This window comes from Archocentrus centrarchus, chromosome 17 (assembly GCF_007364275.1).
Source record: "Archocentrus centrarchus isolate MPI-CPG fArcCen1 chromosome 17, fArcCen1, whole genome shotgun sequence".
NCBI lineage: Eukaryota > Metazoa > Chordata > Actinopteri > Cichliformes > Cichlidae > Archocentrus > Archocentrus centrarchus.
The window spans coordinates 12471743-12490967 of NC_044362.1; the positions used below are offsets into that span (position 1 = coordinate 12471743).

At 41.9% G+C, this 19225-nt stretch overlaps 2 protein-coding genes across 2 annotated transcripts; both read right to left on the minus strand.

Moving 5' to 3' along the window:
* Positions 1-2199: 2199 nt before the first annotated feature.
* cnn2 (calponin 2) lies at positions 2200-7312 on the minus strand. The gene is given in 9 exon segments (XM_030751884.1): positions 2200-2382; positions 2385-2607; positions 2841-2987; positions 3618-3726; positions 3819-3891; positions 3894-3972; positions 4311-4377; positions 4499-4626; positions 7136-7312. Coding segments are annotated over 9 exon segments (957 nt in total). The 5' UTR covers positions 7187-7312; the 3' UTR covers positions 2200-2302.
* Positions 7313-11810: 4498 nt separating this feature from the next.
* On the minus strand, positions 11811-16981 carry crsp7 (cofactor required for Sp1 transcriptional activation, subunit 7). Its single transcript, XM_030752908.1, is given in 4 exon segments — positions 11811-14055; positions 14057-15480; positions 15572-15646; positions 16670-16981. Coding segments are annotated over 4 exon segments (1830 nt in total). The 5' UTR covers positions 16742-16981; the 3' UTR covers positions 11811-13796.
* Between the last annotated feature and the right edge of the window lie 2244 nt (positions 16982-19225).

Genomic DNA, 19225 nt, shown 5'->3' on the forward strand with positions numbered 1-19225 from the left:
TGCCTCAGTGCAGCTGCCGTACCATACCGTGATACAGTACGTCAGCAGTCTTTCAATGGATGAGCGGTAGAAGGTCAGCAGCAGGTTTGAGTCCAAGTTGTTCTTCCTGAGGACCCTCAGGAAGTGTAGTCGCTGCTGAGCCTTTTTGATGTTATCTGTCCAAGACAGATCGGCAGAGATGAGGACACCAAGAAACCTGAAGGTGTGGACCCTCTCCACACGCTTGCCGTTGATGTAGAGGGGGGCTGGGTCAGTCCTGTGCTTCCTGAAGTCAATGATGATTTCTTTGTACTATTTGCAAGAGCAAATTTGTTTGTAAATCCCATTTCAAACTAATTTTCCATGCACCATTTATTAAACTGTACTGACAACAACATTCACTAACTGGACACTTCATTAGGTACACCTCTATAGTATCAGGTTGGACCCCCTTTTGCCTTCACAGGTGCCTTAATTCTTTGTAGCATAGCTTCAACAAGGTGCTGGAAACATTCCTCAGAGATTTTGGTCCATACTGACATGATGGCATTGACCGGGTTGAGATCTGGTGACTGTGAAGGCCACATGAGTACAGTGAACTCACTGTCATATTCAAGGAACCAGTGTGGGATCATTTGAGCTTTGTAACATGGTGTTAACCTGCTGGAAGCAGCCATCAGAAGATGGGCACACTGTGGTCATAAAGGGATGGACATGATCAGCAACAGTATTCATGTTTAAACAATGCTCAGTTGGTACTAAGGGGCCCAAAGTGTACACCACCACCAACACCTGTGTGAGCTGTAGCCTTGTATTTTATTTCACATCTAGTTTTAAGTTCATTTTAGTCAACTATAATATCCTTGCAGAGAGAATATTTTCTCTTTTCTGGACCATCCTCTGTAAACCATAGAGATGATTGTGTGGGAAAATCCCAGCAGATCAGCAGTTTCTGAAATACTCAGACCAGCCCACCTGACACACCCATATGTTCAGTCACTTAAATCACATTTCTTCTCCATTCTGATGCTCAATTTGAACTTCAGCAGGTCATCTTGACCATGTCTGCATGCCTAAATGCATTGAGTTGCTGCAATGTGATTACATATGTTAATGACCTTTTGTACCTAATAAAATGGCCTCTGTGTGTGTGCCAATACAAACACTGTTTCCAGCTGATATAAAAATTCCAAAGGTGGGGGCAGGAGAAAAAAAAAAAAGTATTGTCCGATACCAAATTTTATTCAAAGTCAAGGTACAAAACAGCCTCCATTCAAATCACAAATATGTATAAATAATAATCTTAAATGATCAAATATATGATTGGTTTGCATATCAACCAACATCTAAGAATGAGTCACTGAAACATTGTTCACCAGGGAAAAAAAAAAAAGAATCCAGTATTCTTGATTGGAATGTTCAAAACTTCACTCGAGTATTATTTTATCCGTTCCACCGCTGTCCAAAGAAAACAAGCCTCTCTCCAGTCAGATTGGTTATACAAACAATGGAAATATTTCCTCCGTTAAAGAATGAAATAAAGATGAAGTGAGAAAAAGGAGCAGAATTTAAAGAAGACCGGTTTGTTAAAAACAAATCCATTTGTTCCCTCATGTGTCAGAATAACCAAAATGGGTGATCATTTTATGTCAATACTGAAGAGATGAAGAAGATACTGACGTAACAACTAACACAAAGAAATGTACATTCTCATTCACGGGATGTTTTCCTTTTAAACACAGATGATACAGTTATTACAGGAGCATAAGCACTGGTGTTTTCATGGAAACATGCAATTTCTTATAACTGTTAACACTAACAAAAAAGAAGAAAAAAAAAATCCCAAAGGTTTCTCTTTTAGTTTAATGTTGCCCTTAAAGAAAATCTCAAGACTCCTCAAAAAAAAAAAAAAAAAAAAAAAAAAAATGTATATAGAAAAGGAGAAGCTTTGGCACATGAACAAAAACAATCCCTGGGATAAATATCTAGTAAGCCAAATGACTGGCTTTGTGGTCACTTCAAATATATAAAGGGATCATAGAAATACAGTTCATCGTGATATGTGTTGAAATGGTTTTGTACAAATAGGGGTAAGATGACATTTTCATACAATACTAAGAGGATATGACCTAAAACAAAAAAAAAAAAAAAAAAAAAAAAAAGGGGGGGGGGGGGGGGATAAAAGGTGCAACATCCTAAAGATATTTAAAAAAAAAACAAAAAAAAAAAAAAAAAAAAACACCTTTCTGTCTTGAGTTTTCTCGTGCAGAACTTGCCATTCTTATACAATCCTACTTTCCCTTCCTCAGCTCTCTCCAACCTCTTAGTAATCTGTCCCATCATCTTGGTACACCTGCTCCTCTTCCTGGTAGCCTTGGTAGCCCTCATCTTGGTAATCTGGATGTAGTCACGGGGGCCACCTGCTCCATTTTCATCACCTGGAATCTCGGTAGCTTTGGGACAGTATTTGGCATCATAGATCTGCCGCCCCAAGCCGAAGTTCTGCCCGCTCTGGTTGGCTCCTTCTCTGTATCCCATCTGTAGAGACATGGTGCTGTTGTCACACTTTTCTGTGCCCAGCTTCTGGTCGTAAATGGCACGCCTTGTCCCTGGAGCCGTCATCCCAGCCTGAAGTCAACGCAGGAAAAAGAAAACAGATTTAACTGACTTCACTCCATCTCTGCCAACATTTTTTTTGACTGAGTGTGAGCTTTGTCTGGTAGATACACAGGACTTTACAGTCCTCTACAAGACCATACATGACACTAGTTTACAGCAGCTAAAAGTGCAAAGGACAAGCCACGACTAGTGCCCGGGGGCTTATTTCCACTACCTTCCATTAAGAATGCATGGTGCAGTACCTGACTCGCCCCTTTGTTGGTTCCCATCTGCAGACTGATGGTTGTGTTGTCCATGGGGGCCTGGACTGGAGCTTTGGGATCATATAAATGCCTCCTGGTGCCATAGGCACTCATACCTGCCTGACTGGCACACTTGTTGGTCCCCATCTGAAAAACAACATTCATTGTTAATGAAACAAGTCAAAAGACTAATAGAGTTTCTGTGGTAAACTGTTGCTTAATGTCACATTCCCTGCATTTTTTTAAATGAGCATGTGATTGAGGTTCAGATCTGTATGACACTAACCAAACATGTTTTAATAAGTTTCAAGTGAGCTGTTCCTCATATTTACTCCTCTCAAATTGCATACTAAGTGCTTTCAAAGTGTTTGTATCTACTTGACAGCCTTCCAGGTACTGGGGGAGGGGAAGAGAGAGGGAAAAAAAAAAAAAATGTGCAGCTCTTGCACAGAAGTATGCTACTCAACATGAGATCACCATGACAAAGCCTGCTTTCACAACAGTTTCACCCCATGCAGCAGTGAGCTCAGCCTTTCAAGCACGTAACACATCTGTCAGAAGAATGATCAGTTCATTGAAAAATTCTGGATTCCTATTTTAAAGGTTTTTTTTGTTTGTTTCTTTCTTTCTAATTGGGGAAAAATAAATAAATAAATTAAAGGGAATCAAGTTAGTCTCTTGACTGTTTTTTTCTTTCCCTAGTCCTGAGATTCACAGTAAGGTCCACACACACAAGCAGTCCTGTGCCATTACTGACTGACACCGAACACTCTGTACCTGCAGGCCAATGACACACTGTCCAGCCTTCATCTTCTCGTCGTCAAACATCCTCTGCTGCTTGTCAGCATATTTCACTCCGATGTCAACCCGCGACTGGCACCCTTGTCTTGGCCTGAGAGAAAAAGGCGGCGTAGAAGATCAAACTCCAACCAGTCACCACAAAAACAACCACTGCCGCGCGTGACGCAGGACAGACGCGTTGTTAAGAGACTCACCATGCTAGCGAGGGCGAGCAGAGTCGTCTGGACCTGCGTCATGTTGCCGTTCTCAATAGATCGTTGGCTTCGAAGATATCGTGAGGCTTCAAGCCGTACGCTGTGATGGCTTTGATGAAGTTTGTCAGGTTCTCCAGCTACAGCCACACCAATGTAAACAAGAGCACAACCATGCTTAAGCAATATTTCAACAGAAGCTGGGTGATTACTCTTCTACCTGCATTCTCTCATTAGCAAGTAGCAGTCAGATTTAGAAGAAACCAGTTTTAGATAAAAAGCAGAGGCTGCACCACCAACATGTAAATATAGCCATGACATGGCGTGATTCAGTGCACTGAAATCCTTAGTACAATACAAGAGGCACGTCTATCTGCTTGCTGCACTGCTTGTCATTACATTCGTCATGAAGTACCTCTACTGAAGAGTCTGCCGCGCCCTCAATTAGCTAAAAATAATGTGTCTTTGACCAACTCACCTGATGCCAGTTCAGCGCCGACTGGTTGATCTTTTTCACAGAGCCTGGCTGCAGTTTGTTAATAAGTCTGCAATATAAAAGAAAGGAGGAGGAAAAAGTGAACTTTCCAGATCTTTGTGCATATTAAAAACAGATGATGGAGGATCTGGTGGTTCAGTGTGATGGACTTTGATGTGGTCTTTGCTTACTCGCACAAAATGACTCCATTTTTCAGGCCTTTCTGGAAGTCGGGGCCGATGGAAGCGCCGGTGATTTCTTCAATCCAGATCCTGAGCTCCTCTTCCTTCTGAGGGTCATACTTCTGTGCGATCTAGTTGGAAGGGAGAGGTCAGAGGTCACATGTGTGTTCTACAAGAATCACGTGGGTGGCTCTTTAAAAAACAGTAGATGCATTCACACAGAGTTATTCAAGCTTCTTTCTCTGTGCTCAGTGACCTCCCACTTAAACACATTTAAGATATGAGAATTTTTTCCCCCTCTTCAGCTGCTGATAGAGCCGTGTAAATAGCAGTGACCAACCTGATAATAATGCACACCACAAAGAGTTCAGTTTTAGTGTTGTTAATTAAAAAAGGTTTATTGTGACTGCGTGCAGCCGTGTTTCATGGCCATCCCTGATTTTCACTTTGCCTGTCTCCAGCATGCTGTGTCTACAGAGGGGCTTTGTCAGATTTCAGTCTCATAAATAAATGGGTGACTCCAACATGACCCAAAACACACACACACACACACACACACACACACACACACACCACACACACACACACACACACACGGATATCCTGTTTGGTAAACTGCAACAAAGTCACAGGAAGGCAGCTGCTGTAGAAAGAACAGGGAGTGAGTTTTAAAGGGGCTTATCGTGGCACAAAGGCAGACTTTCTGGTGAGGGTGTCACGGTTGAGGTGCTCCTTTGATTTAAAAGCTTTGCTGACTGATGCAGAGTATGAGAAAGAGGCCATTCAGGAGGAGAATCAGGGTCATGTAAACAGTTTAATGAGTTGGGTCTCCAATCTGAAAGGCCAGAAAAAAAAAAAAAAAAAAAAAAGGCGAAACTGACCTATAAATTGAAACAGATCAGCATTTCTCTGGTGAATGAAGTGCTGCATGCAACTCACAACCAGCTAACAATGTTTGTCTATCCTGAGGGCAATGGGAAACTAAACCACAAAGTAACCTACTATTTACATAGAAGCTGGCTGCACACAGCTCACAGCTGGTTGCGCTCTTCAGGAATGCCTGTCTTCTAATTAAATTCCTTCATCCAGTTATCCGCATATTAAAAGACAACACTGGCAGTTTTAATTGGCCACAAGGAATCCGACACAGATGTAATTTCCAGCGACAAGCTGAACGCGAGGAATTTAGCCCGCAGTGCTCGGATAAAGAGAGCTGAATGAAGCGAGAAGGCCGCCGGATTGTGTGCGCTGATCCAATGAATGAATGTGCACTGGGCACTGAAATAAATAAATAAGAGTGTTACTGCAGTGGGTCAACTGTGAGTTGGAGTTTATGAGCAAAGACTGTCCACATTTATCGGTCTGTTTAAGAAAGGAAAGGGGGTTGGGTTGGGGGGGGGGGGGTTTAAAATCCTTAAATGCCTCACATTTCACAAGGTGGCCCACGTCACCGATCACAGAAATACCACTCAAGTGAGCGATTCTTTAACAAGCCCCCTCCCTCCTCCCCTCCTTCAAGGACGCCAGTGGTAATGGACAGAGGAAATCTACATGCCTCTCTTTACGTCAGGCACTTGCTGTTCTGCGGAGATTTGGGGAGGGGATACGATCCTCTCTCTCTCCCATACAAGGGTACATCCAAAGAATGCAGATGGGGCAGATGGGGGAGGTGGGGGATGAGCTGAAGGTAAGTTAAAGTAGCTCTAATATGCTGATGATCAAGAGAATGAGCAGAAGGCCACGGATGTCCAGGACAGATCAGCTGTAACACTTTAGTGAGAAAAGGATCTGAGTTAGAAAGATGACCAAAATAGCAATCAGCATGCATGCCCGGTAAACAAGGAGAAGACAGTAAACACATATTTCAAGTACACCCCCCTCCAAAAAAAAAAAAAAAAAAAAAAAAAAAAAGTGACGTGCCAACATGATCAGACAAGTTATCTCTGGCCTTTTAAGTGGATCAGGCTGTGCAGAAACCCGTGGAAAAATAAACAACAAGCTTCCTCATGAAGGCCCCCAGTCAATAAACTTACACTTTACCCAGAAGTGGTGGGGAGGGGAGAGCAGCGAAGCACCTTACCGCAAAAGAGGAAGTGGGGGAAACTAATCATAAAGAAACAACGAAAAGACAGAAGTGCCGAGAACGGTGGCATCCAATCCGAGGACTGCAGGTCAATTTCATTATCTGCTAATGCAGGTCACAATGCAGGGCAGGGAGCCGCACGGGAGGAGGAAAGGGCTGGAAACGGGGATAACAATTTTGCCACAACGACATACTTGTTTGCCAAGCGGGACAACGCCATGGTGTGATTTTTTTAAGTTAGTCTCCTGCACGGGGAGAAGGAATAAATAGGTCCGAAGTGTCAAACTAGAAGATGAATCTGGAGTTTGCAAACTAATCATGTTCAACTAGAGTTTATTTTTTTTTATTTTTTATTTTTGTCCGACCCATAAAAAAAAAAGTAGTTTTAAATCTTTTTATTCACTCTTTCCACCCCCGCCGGACTACCTTTTAACCTGAGCACCCTATCAAAATGGAGGCCAGGTGATTCTCGCGTTAAGACAGAAGCGCAACGACGGTGAGGAGAAAAGTTCAAGGCGACTTATTTTATATCATATAGAAAATTATGACCACCTACCTTGTTTTTTCACTTCTGCGGATAACCCATAAGCCGGACCTTTGTTAAAGGCAGACATTGTCAAAGTGTTGAGAGTTTTTCCTTTGAGAGTGGCAATTAATAATAAAAGAGGGACTCTGACTTGTGAATAAAAACTGCGCTAAAATATCTTCGAGTTTGTCTTCCAATGAAACCTCGGAGTGAACTAAATACTTCCTTTCTTTTTTACGGCCGCCAATTAGAGCGCTCCCACGGTTTCTGCCAAAGAGTCTCGATTCATGAGTCAAGATAGTTCACCTCTCATAGGTTCGTCCCGGAAATGAACCTCGGAAGTATCTGGAACGAAGTTTAAAAAGTTAATGAATATTCAGCTGAATTTAATAAACGTGAAATAGGTTTCATGTGCACTTGGTTACATAATCAAACTCATGAAAACGTCACAAAAGTCATATTCTCTCTTTTTTTTTTTTTAGGTTATGTCTTTTGTTGATTTGTCTGCAGCATGGATGTTGAATGATTTTAGGCACCTTTATGTATACTGGGAAATAAAATTCACAGATAGTATAAAGCAGGTAACTTTAATATGTTAAATATGGGAAATTGTGCACTACAGGTAGGCAGAAGAATTAAACTGGATGGTGGCTGGGATGTTAAACTCAGTATCTGTGTTCATTTTTATTTACTTTTACACATTTCTTTTTCACAGTTATCGTCCACAGTGGACTTACACATTTTTTTAGTGTCGTTTTGATTCTTTAAAATGATCAGGCTTCGGTTTCATTTTTCATTAGCTTGGTGTTAGTTTTAGTTTCTTGTACAGGTGCTGCTTGTCAGAGTGAGATTTAAGAAGTTTGGAACAAGTACTACAATTATAAAACACCTCACTCAAGTCAGGTAGACCTCTAATCTCAGAAATGATATCCACTAAATGCCTCTTTAAGCTGGTGATGACTAGACTTTCAAAGATTAAAACTGAAGACATTTTCTTGTATATTTGTATTTTTATATTAGTAAGTTTTGTAACTTCACAATAATGTCTCAGTTAGGGGTTTTTTTTGTTTGTTTTTTTAAATTCCAGTAAATAATATGTGTCTTGTGCCCTAAAAAGGCCTCTTTTTTTTTTAACCAGTTCAACAGTGATACTCATGATCTCAGTCTTCGTTAAATTTTGGCCACGCTGGTATTCACATCAGATTTGTTCGGTGTGACCAGGCTTTTATTTAAAGCATGTATCCTGCATTTAGAAACCGTTTTATGTGGCTGTTATAATTAGCATATATTATTAATTTGTATGATTAAATGTGTCCTGTCATGCTCTTAAGGTAGGTAACTCCCATAACGAAAAACTAATGAAACATCCATCAAGCTTCTTCCACTTATCAAGTTCAGGGTTGGGGGTGGGGGGAGCTGGAGCCTATCCTAGCTGTCATGGGGCGAGAAGCAAGGGGTTACCCTGGACAGTCGCCAGTCTGTCACAGAGAGACCACAACCATTCACACCTACAGCTAATTCAGAATTACCAATTAATCCAACATGCATGTAACCCGGGACCTTCTTGCTGTGAGGTAGCAGTGCTAAGGCCACACAGAAAGAACAGTGGCCTGCAGTACTTACTCGGTTACGATAGATAGATAGATAGATAGATAGATAGATAGATAGATAGATAGATAGATAGATAGATAGATAGATAGATAGATATATATTCCAGTAACACATGCACAGACTCAGAGAGGACTCCTCTTGATAGTCCTGTATACTCTTTGGTACACGCTTCGTTAATCGATCCTAAGCTCCACCTTTCCCCTTCTCTTCTTAGGTTGCAATTTATATCAAAAACTCCTTATATGGAAGGAAACTTCCCAAATTCCTGGATAGTGGGAGTGAACCTCTGGTCCCACCCTGCATACCAGACGTGGAGAGGACGAGACAAATTGTCGCACTTTTTTGAGTCACGGCCGGGTTAATAAAAAAAAAAAAAACTTAATTAGGAATGAGCTTCTGGGCTGACGTAATGTCGGTGGTGTGAAGTTTACAGATAACACAATTTCTTCTGGTACGTCAGGATGAGTGAAAGTCCAGGATATTATGTAACATGTATCTAAGACAACAGCTCATCGTGTATTAATGGCGCATGGTATGCGGGTCGTGAGTTATTTCGGCCTAAATAATTGAGTTTTAAGATGAACTCCTATAGGAGGGGAACTTATTTTACCGCACAATAATCCGCTTTATAAGAGTGGTACACCAGACTATTATTCCATGCGATACCTGCCTGTTAGTGTTACTACCTTTTCTTATAGGATATATCTTTATTTTTCTTCTTCTTTCTTCAGCTGGGGCCTTTGGTAGTCCCTTGAAATGTTTGTAAAATACATATAGTAATAAATATTGTAATAGTATGGTGAAATGTTTTTGAAAACTGCCTCACCGACTGGGGGGTTTCATGACTTCCCATCAAGCACCAACAACGGGTCAAAGTTGGAGGTGAATCTCTCTTCTGGACCGAGGGTGTCAAACATGCAGCCCAGGGGCCAAAACTGGTCCATCAAATGGTCCGTCCAGTCCACTTCATAGTTTTACACAGTGTGAAGATTGAGTTAAATCATTAATAACTCAAAAATTGCAATAATACGCACAAAGAGAGATAATATATGAGACTTTAAAGCATTTCTAGATTTGAAGTTGTTTGGATTATTTAAAAAAAATTTTAAAAAGCAAAATACTTCAGTTTAATTCCTAAAACTCCTTTTTGTTAATTCACTGTGAGCCATACATATGACTGTGCTTGTAATGACAGCAGACTGAATGCGGGAAAACAGACATATTGTTGAAAGTGCAAATATTTTTCTTAAGACATGGCTGCTAATAATCTGTCCTGTAAATGGATGTTTGATTAATGTGAACACTGATGGGTGGAAGAAGATGGATGGATGTTTAGAATGGACACAATTTAAAAAAAGTGGATAGATTTTGAGGTCATCTATATAAATATTGTATACAGTTATCCAAAGGCGAGAGATTCTTCAGATTGCTTTTACATTTTACACTCCCCCATTGTCAGAGGCTTAACAGTAATTGGACCATTGACTGACAAGCAGTTTCGAGGCCAGATGAGGCCTGTTCTCTTGTTATTTTGTGATAGATAAGCAGATCAAAGTTCTGGATTTGATTCCAAGTGTTGACCTTGCATTTGGTATCTTTTCACTGGACTTCTCAAGTGAGGGAGGCTCATCAATAGGCTGAAAAACCCAAACAAGATTAACCTTTGCAATAGGAAAAGTCTAAACAAGGAAAGAAGAGCTCATAATCCAAAGTATAACACATCATCTGTCAAACGTGGTGGCAGTAATGTTATGGCACGGGCATGTATGGCTGCCAGTGGAACCGGATCACTGCTGTTTACTCATGATGCGACTGCTGATAGAAGCAGCAGGATGAAGTGTGCACGCTCTACTGAGATTCTGCCAAATGCAGCAAAACTGATCAGACAGAACTTCACAGTGCAGATGGAAAACTGCAAAAACAAATCAAGAATTTCTCAAAGCAAAGAAATGGGATATTCTTCAATGGCAAAGTCAGTCACCTGATCTCAGCCTAACAGTTACTGAAGACAAAACTGAAGGCACAGACCTACAAACAAGCAGCATCTGAGGGTGGCTGCAGTAAAGACCTGGCAGAGCATCTCAGGGGAGGAAACAGCATTTTGTGATGCCCATGGGTTCTAGACTTCAGGCAGTCAGTGACTGAAAACGATTTTCATCCAAGTATTAAAAACAATCCTTATATTTACAGTTATGTTAGTTTGTCAAATTACCTTTGAGCCTAAGAAAATGAGGTACTGTGTATAAAAACAGCTAACTCCTAAACAGTTAATGAATTAAAGCTGAAAGTCTGCACTTGAATCACATATTGATTTAAAATCCACTTTGCTGGTATACAGAGGCAAAATTACCAACAGTGTCATTCTCCAAATATGTATGATTTAAATTGTACAAGTTGGTGTTGTTTTTTAACCACCTGAACCCTGTCCTGTTCCAACCTGAGCAGACAGGAAGTAGAGCCTCGTAAACCATCAGTGACCTAAGACCAGGTGTATCTCCTCAGTGTCTGAGAGTCCTCCTGGTCATAAATACAGCTGTATTTCTTTGTATATGTGACAGACGATTACATCACACAGGTGTGCAGAGGACTGATTCAGTCTCAGGGTAAACGCACCAGAGGGCAGTTACTCATCCTGTTGTCTGATCATGATGACATCAGCTAACTGAGTCATAGGAGTGACGTAGATCCAACATACTTTAGCCTATCGAACATTGTAACCCAAAGGCAATCTGTGTAAAAGGAAATAGGTGCTGAAAAACTGTTGCTTTAATACACATATGGGCACTTTTAAAGGGCAGGATTAAAATTTTAGGCTAGGAAAATACATTACTCAATAACAGAGGGCCTTGTATTACATGGACCTTGAAAAAATAAGGCTGATCAATCGATTTGAACTGAACTGATTCCCGTCTTTGATTTTTACATCTCATGCTGCTGCAGACAAAGAAAACACACGGACACTGTGCACCCCCCGGTGGATAAACCGGGTAAATACAACAATTAAAAGTACACTAAAACAGAAGATCAGATCGGCCACTTTGTTTCCAACGCATAACGCTGTAAAAGACCCACGAATCAGTTAACGCCAGCCAAGATTTAGATCTTTTTATTTTTCAAACAACTGAGAGATGTTAAACACTGAACAAATAAAGATGTCCCCATCAAAACTCCAGGAAAACAGATTCTTTTCAACCAGTCGTAGCACTTTTCCATTATTGCCAGCTGTGTTGTTGCTGTTCTTGTGCAGTTTCTCATTGTCTGCAGCTTCACCCCTCACTAGATCAGTGTGTAGAAAAAAGTAACAGAAAACGGTGCATATACCAGCGTCATATTGATCGTGGGGATTTGGGATTCTCACGTACAAATCCAGCTCCAGACAGGCGTGTTTTAGGCGGAAGCAAATCCAGATTTATCTTTTTTTCTTTTAATTACCAAGGCACATTGGTATGTAGGAATGGATGACCGAAAAAGAATGAATGGACAGAGAGGCTGCACAGAAGCCAATCTTCATTTAAATCATGTGAGAAAGGTGGCAGCGATCACTGAGGATAAAGGGGAGTCAAACTGAAATATCGTCACATGAAAAAACACCAAGACCATCAGATGCGCACAGCTCTCTCCATCTTTCTCTCTTAAATGTTTGATTTTTTTTTTTTTTAATTTAAGCAAAACAAATGCTACCCTCATTCTGCAACCTAAATGTTTTCTAAAGTCTGAAAAAAAAAAAAAAAAAGCAGCTTCGAGATCTGTAAATGTGTCTGAAATTCAGATTAAACTACGGGCACATTATGGGAGAATCAGTCACTGTTCACACTTGAACGAATGAAGTCAGTAAAGAAATGACCAACAAGTTGTCAACTTATGTACAAGTGCATAAGAGGTCTCGATCCTGTACATTCACTAAGGCTGTTTAAAGTTCAGAAAATTATTAAGGAATTTCAGAAGGCAAACAATATCTAAAGAAACAAACAGTGAGTTCCAGCATTCAAACGTGTCCTTGCTTTTGTCATTGAATGCAACCAGCAGCTGGGACATTCTTTAATATTTGGGAACGAATGACTGGAAGGAAACCTTTAAATGTACTAAATTAGCACCACACGGCTTTGATTTGAAATCGTTAATTTCCAGATGAATCTTCGTGACCTGGACATTAGGCTGCGTGATGAGACGGAGAGGAGCGAAAGTTGGTTGAAGGGGTGGAGTCTGGAATGTAAATAACCAAAAACACACTGGCCAACCTTAAAGAAAGGACAACACAGACATCTGTATGCCCACCCCACCGCCCTTTAACATTGAAGATTAGGCTGAGAGCACAGTGATGCAAACAGAAGAGAAAACAAAAGAATCTATAGTTTCTTATGAACATCTGTTTTGATGAACATCCCATAAATGAACTGGTCAAAAATAAATAGATGTATACATGATAAGAAGTTTATAATTTACTCTTTATATCTCACATAAAGCTTCTTGTAACTGCCAAATATGTTCCAGTACTTCATACCCTGGACATGTTCAGCTCTAACTGTGCTAGATGAACTCTATCAACACCTTTCTGGGCACCAACATGGTGGTCTGGACAGGACAGCTAAACCCCAGCCTTCCCTTAACCCTAGTTCATAACTCCTTGTTAGAAACTAAAAGGTAAAACCAAAAAAGAAACAGCATCATCCCAGTTTGCCTCAAAGAGCGGTACAATTCCAAACATTAAAAAAAAAAAAAAAAAAAAAATCATCACATTGTTACACCTATTTGGGTTATCTGGGATAATTCTGTCCTCTTTTTTGTCTTCATGGTTAGCAGCAGTACTCTGCAATACGGGCCTCATTCCTGTGGCTTTCAGTTTGAAAAATAAAACAGAAACAGCCCTTGATATTACAAACTCAACTAGTCTTTTAATCTTTACACTTTTTTTTTTAATATCAAAACCTTAATAGATTATCACAGAAAGAGGATGAGGCATGGGGAGGGGAGTTTAGCAGGCCTGATTTTCGCCAAACTCACAGTGGACAAACAAAATCACAAAGTACCTCGTCTCGGTGGTGAGACGAGTAAAGGAGTGGAAAAGGACTGCAACCTTCCCATACCCCTCAGTCTAGGCAAACATATGGCAGGATGTTCAATTTGCTTTCATCCCCATGAGGGTCCAGTGATATGCACTCTGTCCAATCGTACCAGGTGCCCTTGGTGTCATAAACACCGTTCACCCCCTGCCAGTGCTGTGTGTGTATCCTGTCCAAGTCCTCATCCGTCACCTCCCGGCTAACGCCTGGCAAATCACCTGTCGGGCTGTCCGTTTGCAGAACGTGCGTCTTCCGTAACTCCTTAATCTCCTGTTCTTCTTTTTCAGATATCCGACATGAAAAAGTGTGCACTAGGGGCCTGAATACCCGAGGAGGTGAGGACATTGCTCTGAAGGTTCAAGTAGGACTGGATGATTTCATTTCTAGACAGCTCCTTCCAGTTTGTGTGGTGGAAAGGGTTAGGGCTAGGACCTGGGGCTGGGGCTGGGGCTGCAGCTGTGGCTACAGCAGCACCAGAGGACTGTTGTACAGTGCTTTCAGTTCTCTGCCTAGACTCAGGGGGGTCAGGAGTGGGTGCTTCATCTGTTTGAGAAGGTTCTTTGTGCACTAGAGGTTTAATCTGGCCTGTGGCAGGGTCAAATGTTATTCTACGCTCTTTTAATCGAACAGGTTTAGTGGTGTCCTCCATTTTCTGGCCATCTAAGTTGACAGAGTAGTCTCTAGACCTGTACTTCCTCCTTTTATGCTCCGAGTTTGGTACCGTTGTCCCATCTGTGTCATCGGACACAGCCATGGCTCCCTCAGACGTCTGTCTGTGTGGTTCTGAGTTCTGTTGGGAGAGAGAGGGGGAGACTGATGGGGATTCCAGTGTTGCAGATGTGTCTTGTGATAGGCAATGAGAGGGGGCTTCTGAACTACTGGCCCAGTGCACTGAAGACCTATTAGAAGAATGTGGCAGCTTGTCAGCATAAGATGAAGCCGGGGAGGACACAGGCTGGGAAAGAGAGGGAGAGTCCCTAGAAGAAGGGCTTGGGACCGATGTTCCTTTTGGTGCATATGCTGAAGAGCGCTTTGTCAGTGTGTCTTGCTTCGTGCTCCTTGGGCTTGTAGTGAGGCCACGGGGACTTCTGGCTTGATAATAGCCCCCTCCTCCTTCATCCAGTCTGGCCTGTTGCTGCATCACAGCAACTTTAATCAAAGAGGAAGTGCTGGGTAGTTTGGCCACTCCAGGGGAGCTGGGGCGAGGCTTGACAGCATTAACCGGAATTCTGTTTATTTTATCATTATCAAGGTGCTCTACACGAGATCTGTCAGGAGACGGGACAACCTCCTGGTCAGGCAGAGCATCCGGACTGCCTGCAATCCCATTGGTGGGTGGCGTTGAAACCAAGTTATCATACGGGAACATTTTGGAGATTTTTTCTTGCAAGTACACTCCACTGTCTCTGTGCTCTGCCCGGCGCTTGCGGCTGCTTGATTTCTCAGCTTTTGGTGAATATGTGTTATGAACGTCATTTCTGATTTTGACTTCAGGGACACCTTTCCCTGGCACAGAAATGTCAGAAGGAGAGGCATCAGTTCTGCAGGGATGAGAACTGCCATTGGTAGAGCCAGGAACACTTGCGGCCACAGCCGGCCCAGGTTCAATCAGCTTTTGCCAGTTCCTCAAGAGTTTCTTAGCTCGCTTTGCCAGGTCTTCATCTTTCGTCTTCTTCCTTACATCGTTGATCAATTTTCCTAGTCGAGTTTCCTATGTAAACAACGAGTACTGGGATCAGAAACACAATTCAGCTAAACTACTTCTGTATAAAGCAATAGCTAAGTACAGCCAAATGTCTTACCTCAAGTGCTTCTTTGGTGATAGGATACTTTTCAAGACAGGCAATTACTTCCAGTACAACCACCATATTGCATATCTGCAAGGAGGACAAATACATGTTCTTAAACATCACATTCATACAAACCGTATATCTGGGAATGACCTAAAAATCACTGCTTATTTAAAGAACAGCAATGGAAGTTGTTAATGAGAATTACAATCACATCTGTGATATTTTGGAAAGACCAAAGGACAGTGACAACCATGTGATTAGCCAATACCCCTTACACTAATGCTGATCGTGGAAATTCTCCAGAAATTAGAAAACCTCCAAGCTACTGAATCGTGCTTGCAACGTGGTTGAGGGGCAAGTTAGCTTAGAAGTTAGCAATGGGGAGGGAGGGGGGGACATTAGCTTGTCTGTCTGCTTCAAGAGCGACAAAACGACGTTGCAGAACAAAGATTTAAGTGTCAACTCACAAAACCTTCCCCACTGTAATCGTTTTATCAAAAGAGTAGCATATGGACCAAAACGGGGAACACAAAATTATTAACTTTACGGCGAGTTTCTTATCTTGTTGACAGTCAGTCGGCGCCTCTGTGTGTCTGTGGCTCTGCCTGTGTTAGCCGACTTAGCCGCAGCTAGCATTTCACTGGAGAAGGAAGGGTGGAAGCTTCCTAAAACGTAGCTTTAGCCACTCGCGCTAACAGTTTGGCTAGCTCCCGTTCGTCCGTTAGTATCATAAGAGTTTTTTGGCGTGAAACCCAAGTATAAGTTAAAAAACACATTCAGAGAGGAATAAGAATTTGCGGGGGAAATGTGTGGATTTTTTTTTTTATAACCGTATACGTTACCCAACGTTACCACGACGCTGGCTAAGTTAGCATCTAGCATGCTACACGCCAGATTACTGCTTATCCAAGGTACGCTGCTGGCTAAATTAGCTTTCAAACTGTCAACTCTAAGCACCCCAGCTTCTGGTTCCAACCTAAAACACACAATAAGCATATTGAGCACATGAATACAACTAATTAACAGCTGTCGGGTTGAGTTTCCGCTGAGTGGCAGGGGTTCAAGCTCACTTCATCTTAGGCAGCCTGCTCGCTTTAGCGCACTCACATTGCTCTGACTGTCGATGGCCTGCAGCAGCCGTTCCCTCATCTGCTGCGGGGTTGCTGAGACCGTTGTCATTGGCCTGTTCGGGTGCGATCCGGAGGATGGAGGGAGGATCCTCCAAAATGAAAACCGGGTGACAATGATGACTCAAACGCCGCTTGGGGAATACGTCAGGCGTCCGTACAGCATATTTTCTGTCGCCTGTAAGTAAGACGGCTCGGCTTATCTCACATGGAGTGGGGAAATGTGTGTGCTATGTTGCCCGTTGGCTGCTTGCCTGCTCGGGCGCTCTAGCAACTACTACCAGCTGCTGGATCTCTCGACTCTACGGCCTCCTACTGCATGCCGGGATACGTTGTATGCGCTTTGACCGTCTGCACGTCCTCGGTAAACATACCTGATTGCGCTCAGGGGGGTGTACAACACTGCTTCTTGTGGTTACACATAAACATTATAGAGCAGATCATGTAGTATGTAAAAGAATCAAAAACAGCCCTTTAAGAGTGGCCCCTAAATGATACATTTATATATATAAAAAAAAAAGAGAGAGGAGATTTTTAGTGGAAATCCAACGATTTTAAACGACGTTTTGACCTTTTTACTTGATATAAAAAAAAAAGGTTAGTGATGAATTTCTGTTTCCACAGCAGATAGAAACCACTGTCAGAAGGAAAATAAAGCATTCTAAGCCACATGCCCAAAAACTAAATCACTAGATATTCTTTACTTTTAAATGACTAAGATTTCTTTTTTTTCTGCATCAGTCACCACACAGTTGCCCTGACTGCACACTTTGTTGTCAGGGCGTTCAAATAAATGTAACATGCATGTGTTTATGGCAACCAAGTTATCGCTAATGTCTAAAACAGATTTCACCAGTAGATGGAGTCCTGCAGTTTCTAAAACAAAGGGTAAATCAAAGAGCAGTCTGTCCCTGTGCATAGGAGCAAATCAGGACAGTGCGGCCAGATTGATGAGGGCATCAGTGATGACGTAAGAATCGCTGTCTTTTAAATGGGAACCACTGATGTTGTCCAGCCTGACTGATTTTTTTTTTTTTTTGGGGGGGGGGGGGGGGGGGGGGGGGGGGGGGGGGGGGGGGGGGGGGGGGGGGGGGGGGGGGGGGGTGTCATGCTTTATTTTAAGGTCTCTTCTAAGGTACCTAAATATCTGCAAATATGATCACCAGTCACACCTTTCTAGTACTGGGCTGGACCCTCTTTTGCCTTCAATCCTGCCTTAATTCAACAAGGTGCTCTGTTGGATTGAGCTCTGGTGAATTTGGGGGCCATTTCAGTACAGTGAACTCATTGTCAAGTTTAAGAAACCAGTTTGAGATGATTTGAGCTTTGTGACATGGAAGCAGCCAACAGAAGATACACGGTGGTCATAATGGGATGGACATGGTCAGAAACAATACTCAGGTAGGCTGTGGTATTTAACCAATGCTCAGCTGGTACTAAGGAGCTAAAGTGTGCCAAGAAAGATCCATCACACATTACAAACACCACCATCATTAGCCTGAACCGTTGATATAAGGCAGGATGGAGCCATGATTTAATTTTTTTATTCCAAATTCTTACCCTTGCAGAAACCGAAACTCATCAGACCAGGAAATGTTTTTCCAGTCTTCTGCTGTCCATGTTTTGGTCAGCCTGTGTAAGCTGTAGCCTCAGTTTCCTGTTCTTAGCTGACAGGAGTGGCACTGGGTGTGGTCTTCTGTTGCTGTAGCACATCTACTTCAAGGTTTGATGTGTTGTGTGTTCAGAGATGCTCTTCTGCATGCTTTGGCTGTACCGAGTGGTTATCTGAGTTACTGTTGCCTTCCTATCAGCTTGAAGAGGGTCTGGTTATTCTCCTCTGACCTCCGACATCATGTCCAGCATTTTCACCCAGAGAACTGACGATTACTGGATATTTTCTCTTTTTGGACCTTTCTCTGTAAACCCTAGAGATGGTTTTGTGGGAAAATTCCAGTAGATCAGCAGTTCAGAGTCACTTAAATCACTTTTGTTTGCCATTCTGAGGCGGTTTGGTAATTTAAAGATCATTGTTTATAGCATTTTTTATTAGACAAACAATAAGAGACACATTTAGGGTTGTTAGCTGTAAGAGAATAGGATTAACTGTCCAATTTCAAATACATTTCTTGAGAACCAGCTCCTAATCTAATCCATATAAAGCCCTTTAAGCATAACATGTTTATTATATATATTTAAAGGAGTCATCTTATCACATCTTTACTTTAGTATCCATCCCACATAAAAAAAAAAAAAAAAAAAAAAAAAAAAAAAGTAGAAACTCATTAAAACTGTTGGTGCGGAAGAGTGGGAGAGGCAGGGCAACTGAAGCCGTGGAGTGGGTGAGAAAGTCTAAGTTATGCCAGTTATGGGGGCTGCAAATATCATGGAAGTACTGCTGCACCTCTTTGTTTTCTAGTACTTTTTGGAGTCAAGCTAATGAGGGGAAAAAAACACAATATAAGAGTGTCTTGGCTGATTCAGATATATTTATTTTCATCTCATTTACAAATAATAATGCAAAGGTACAAAGACAGAA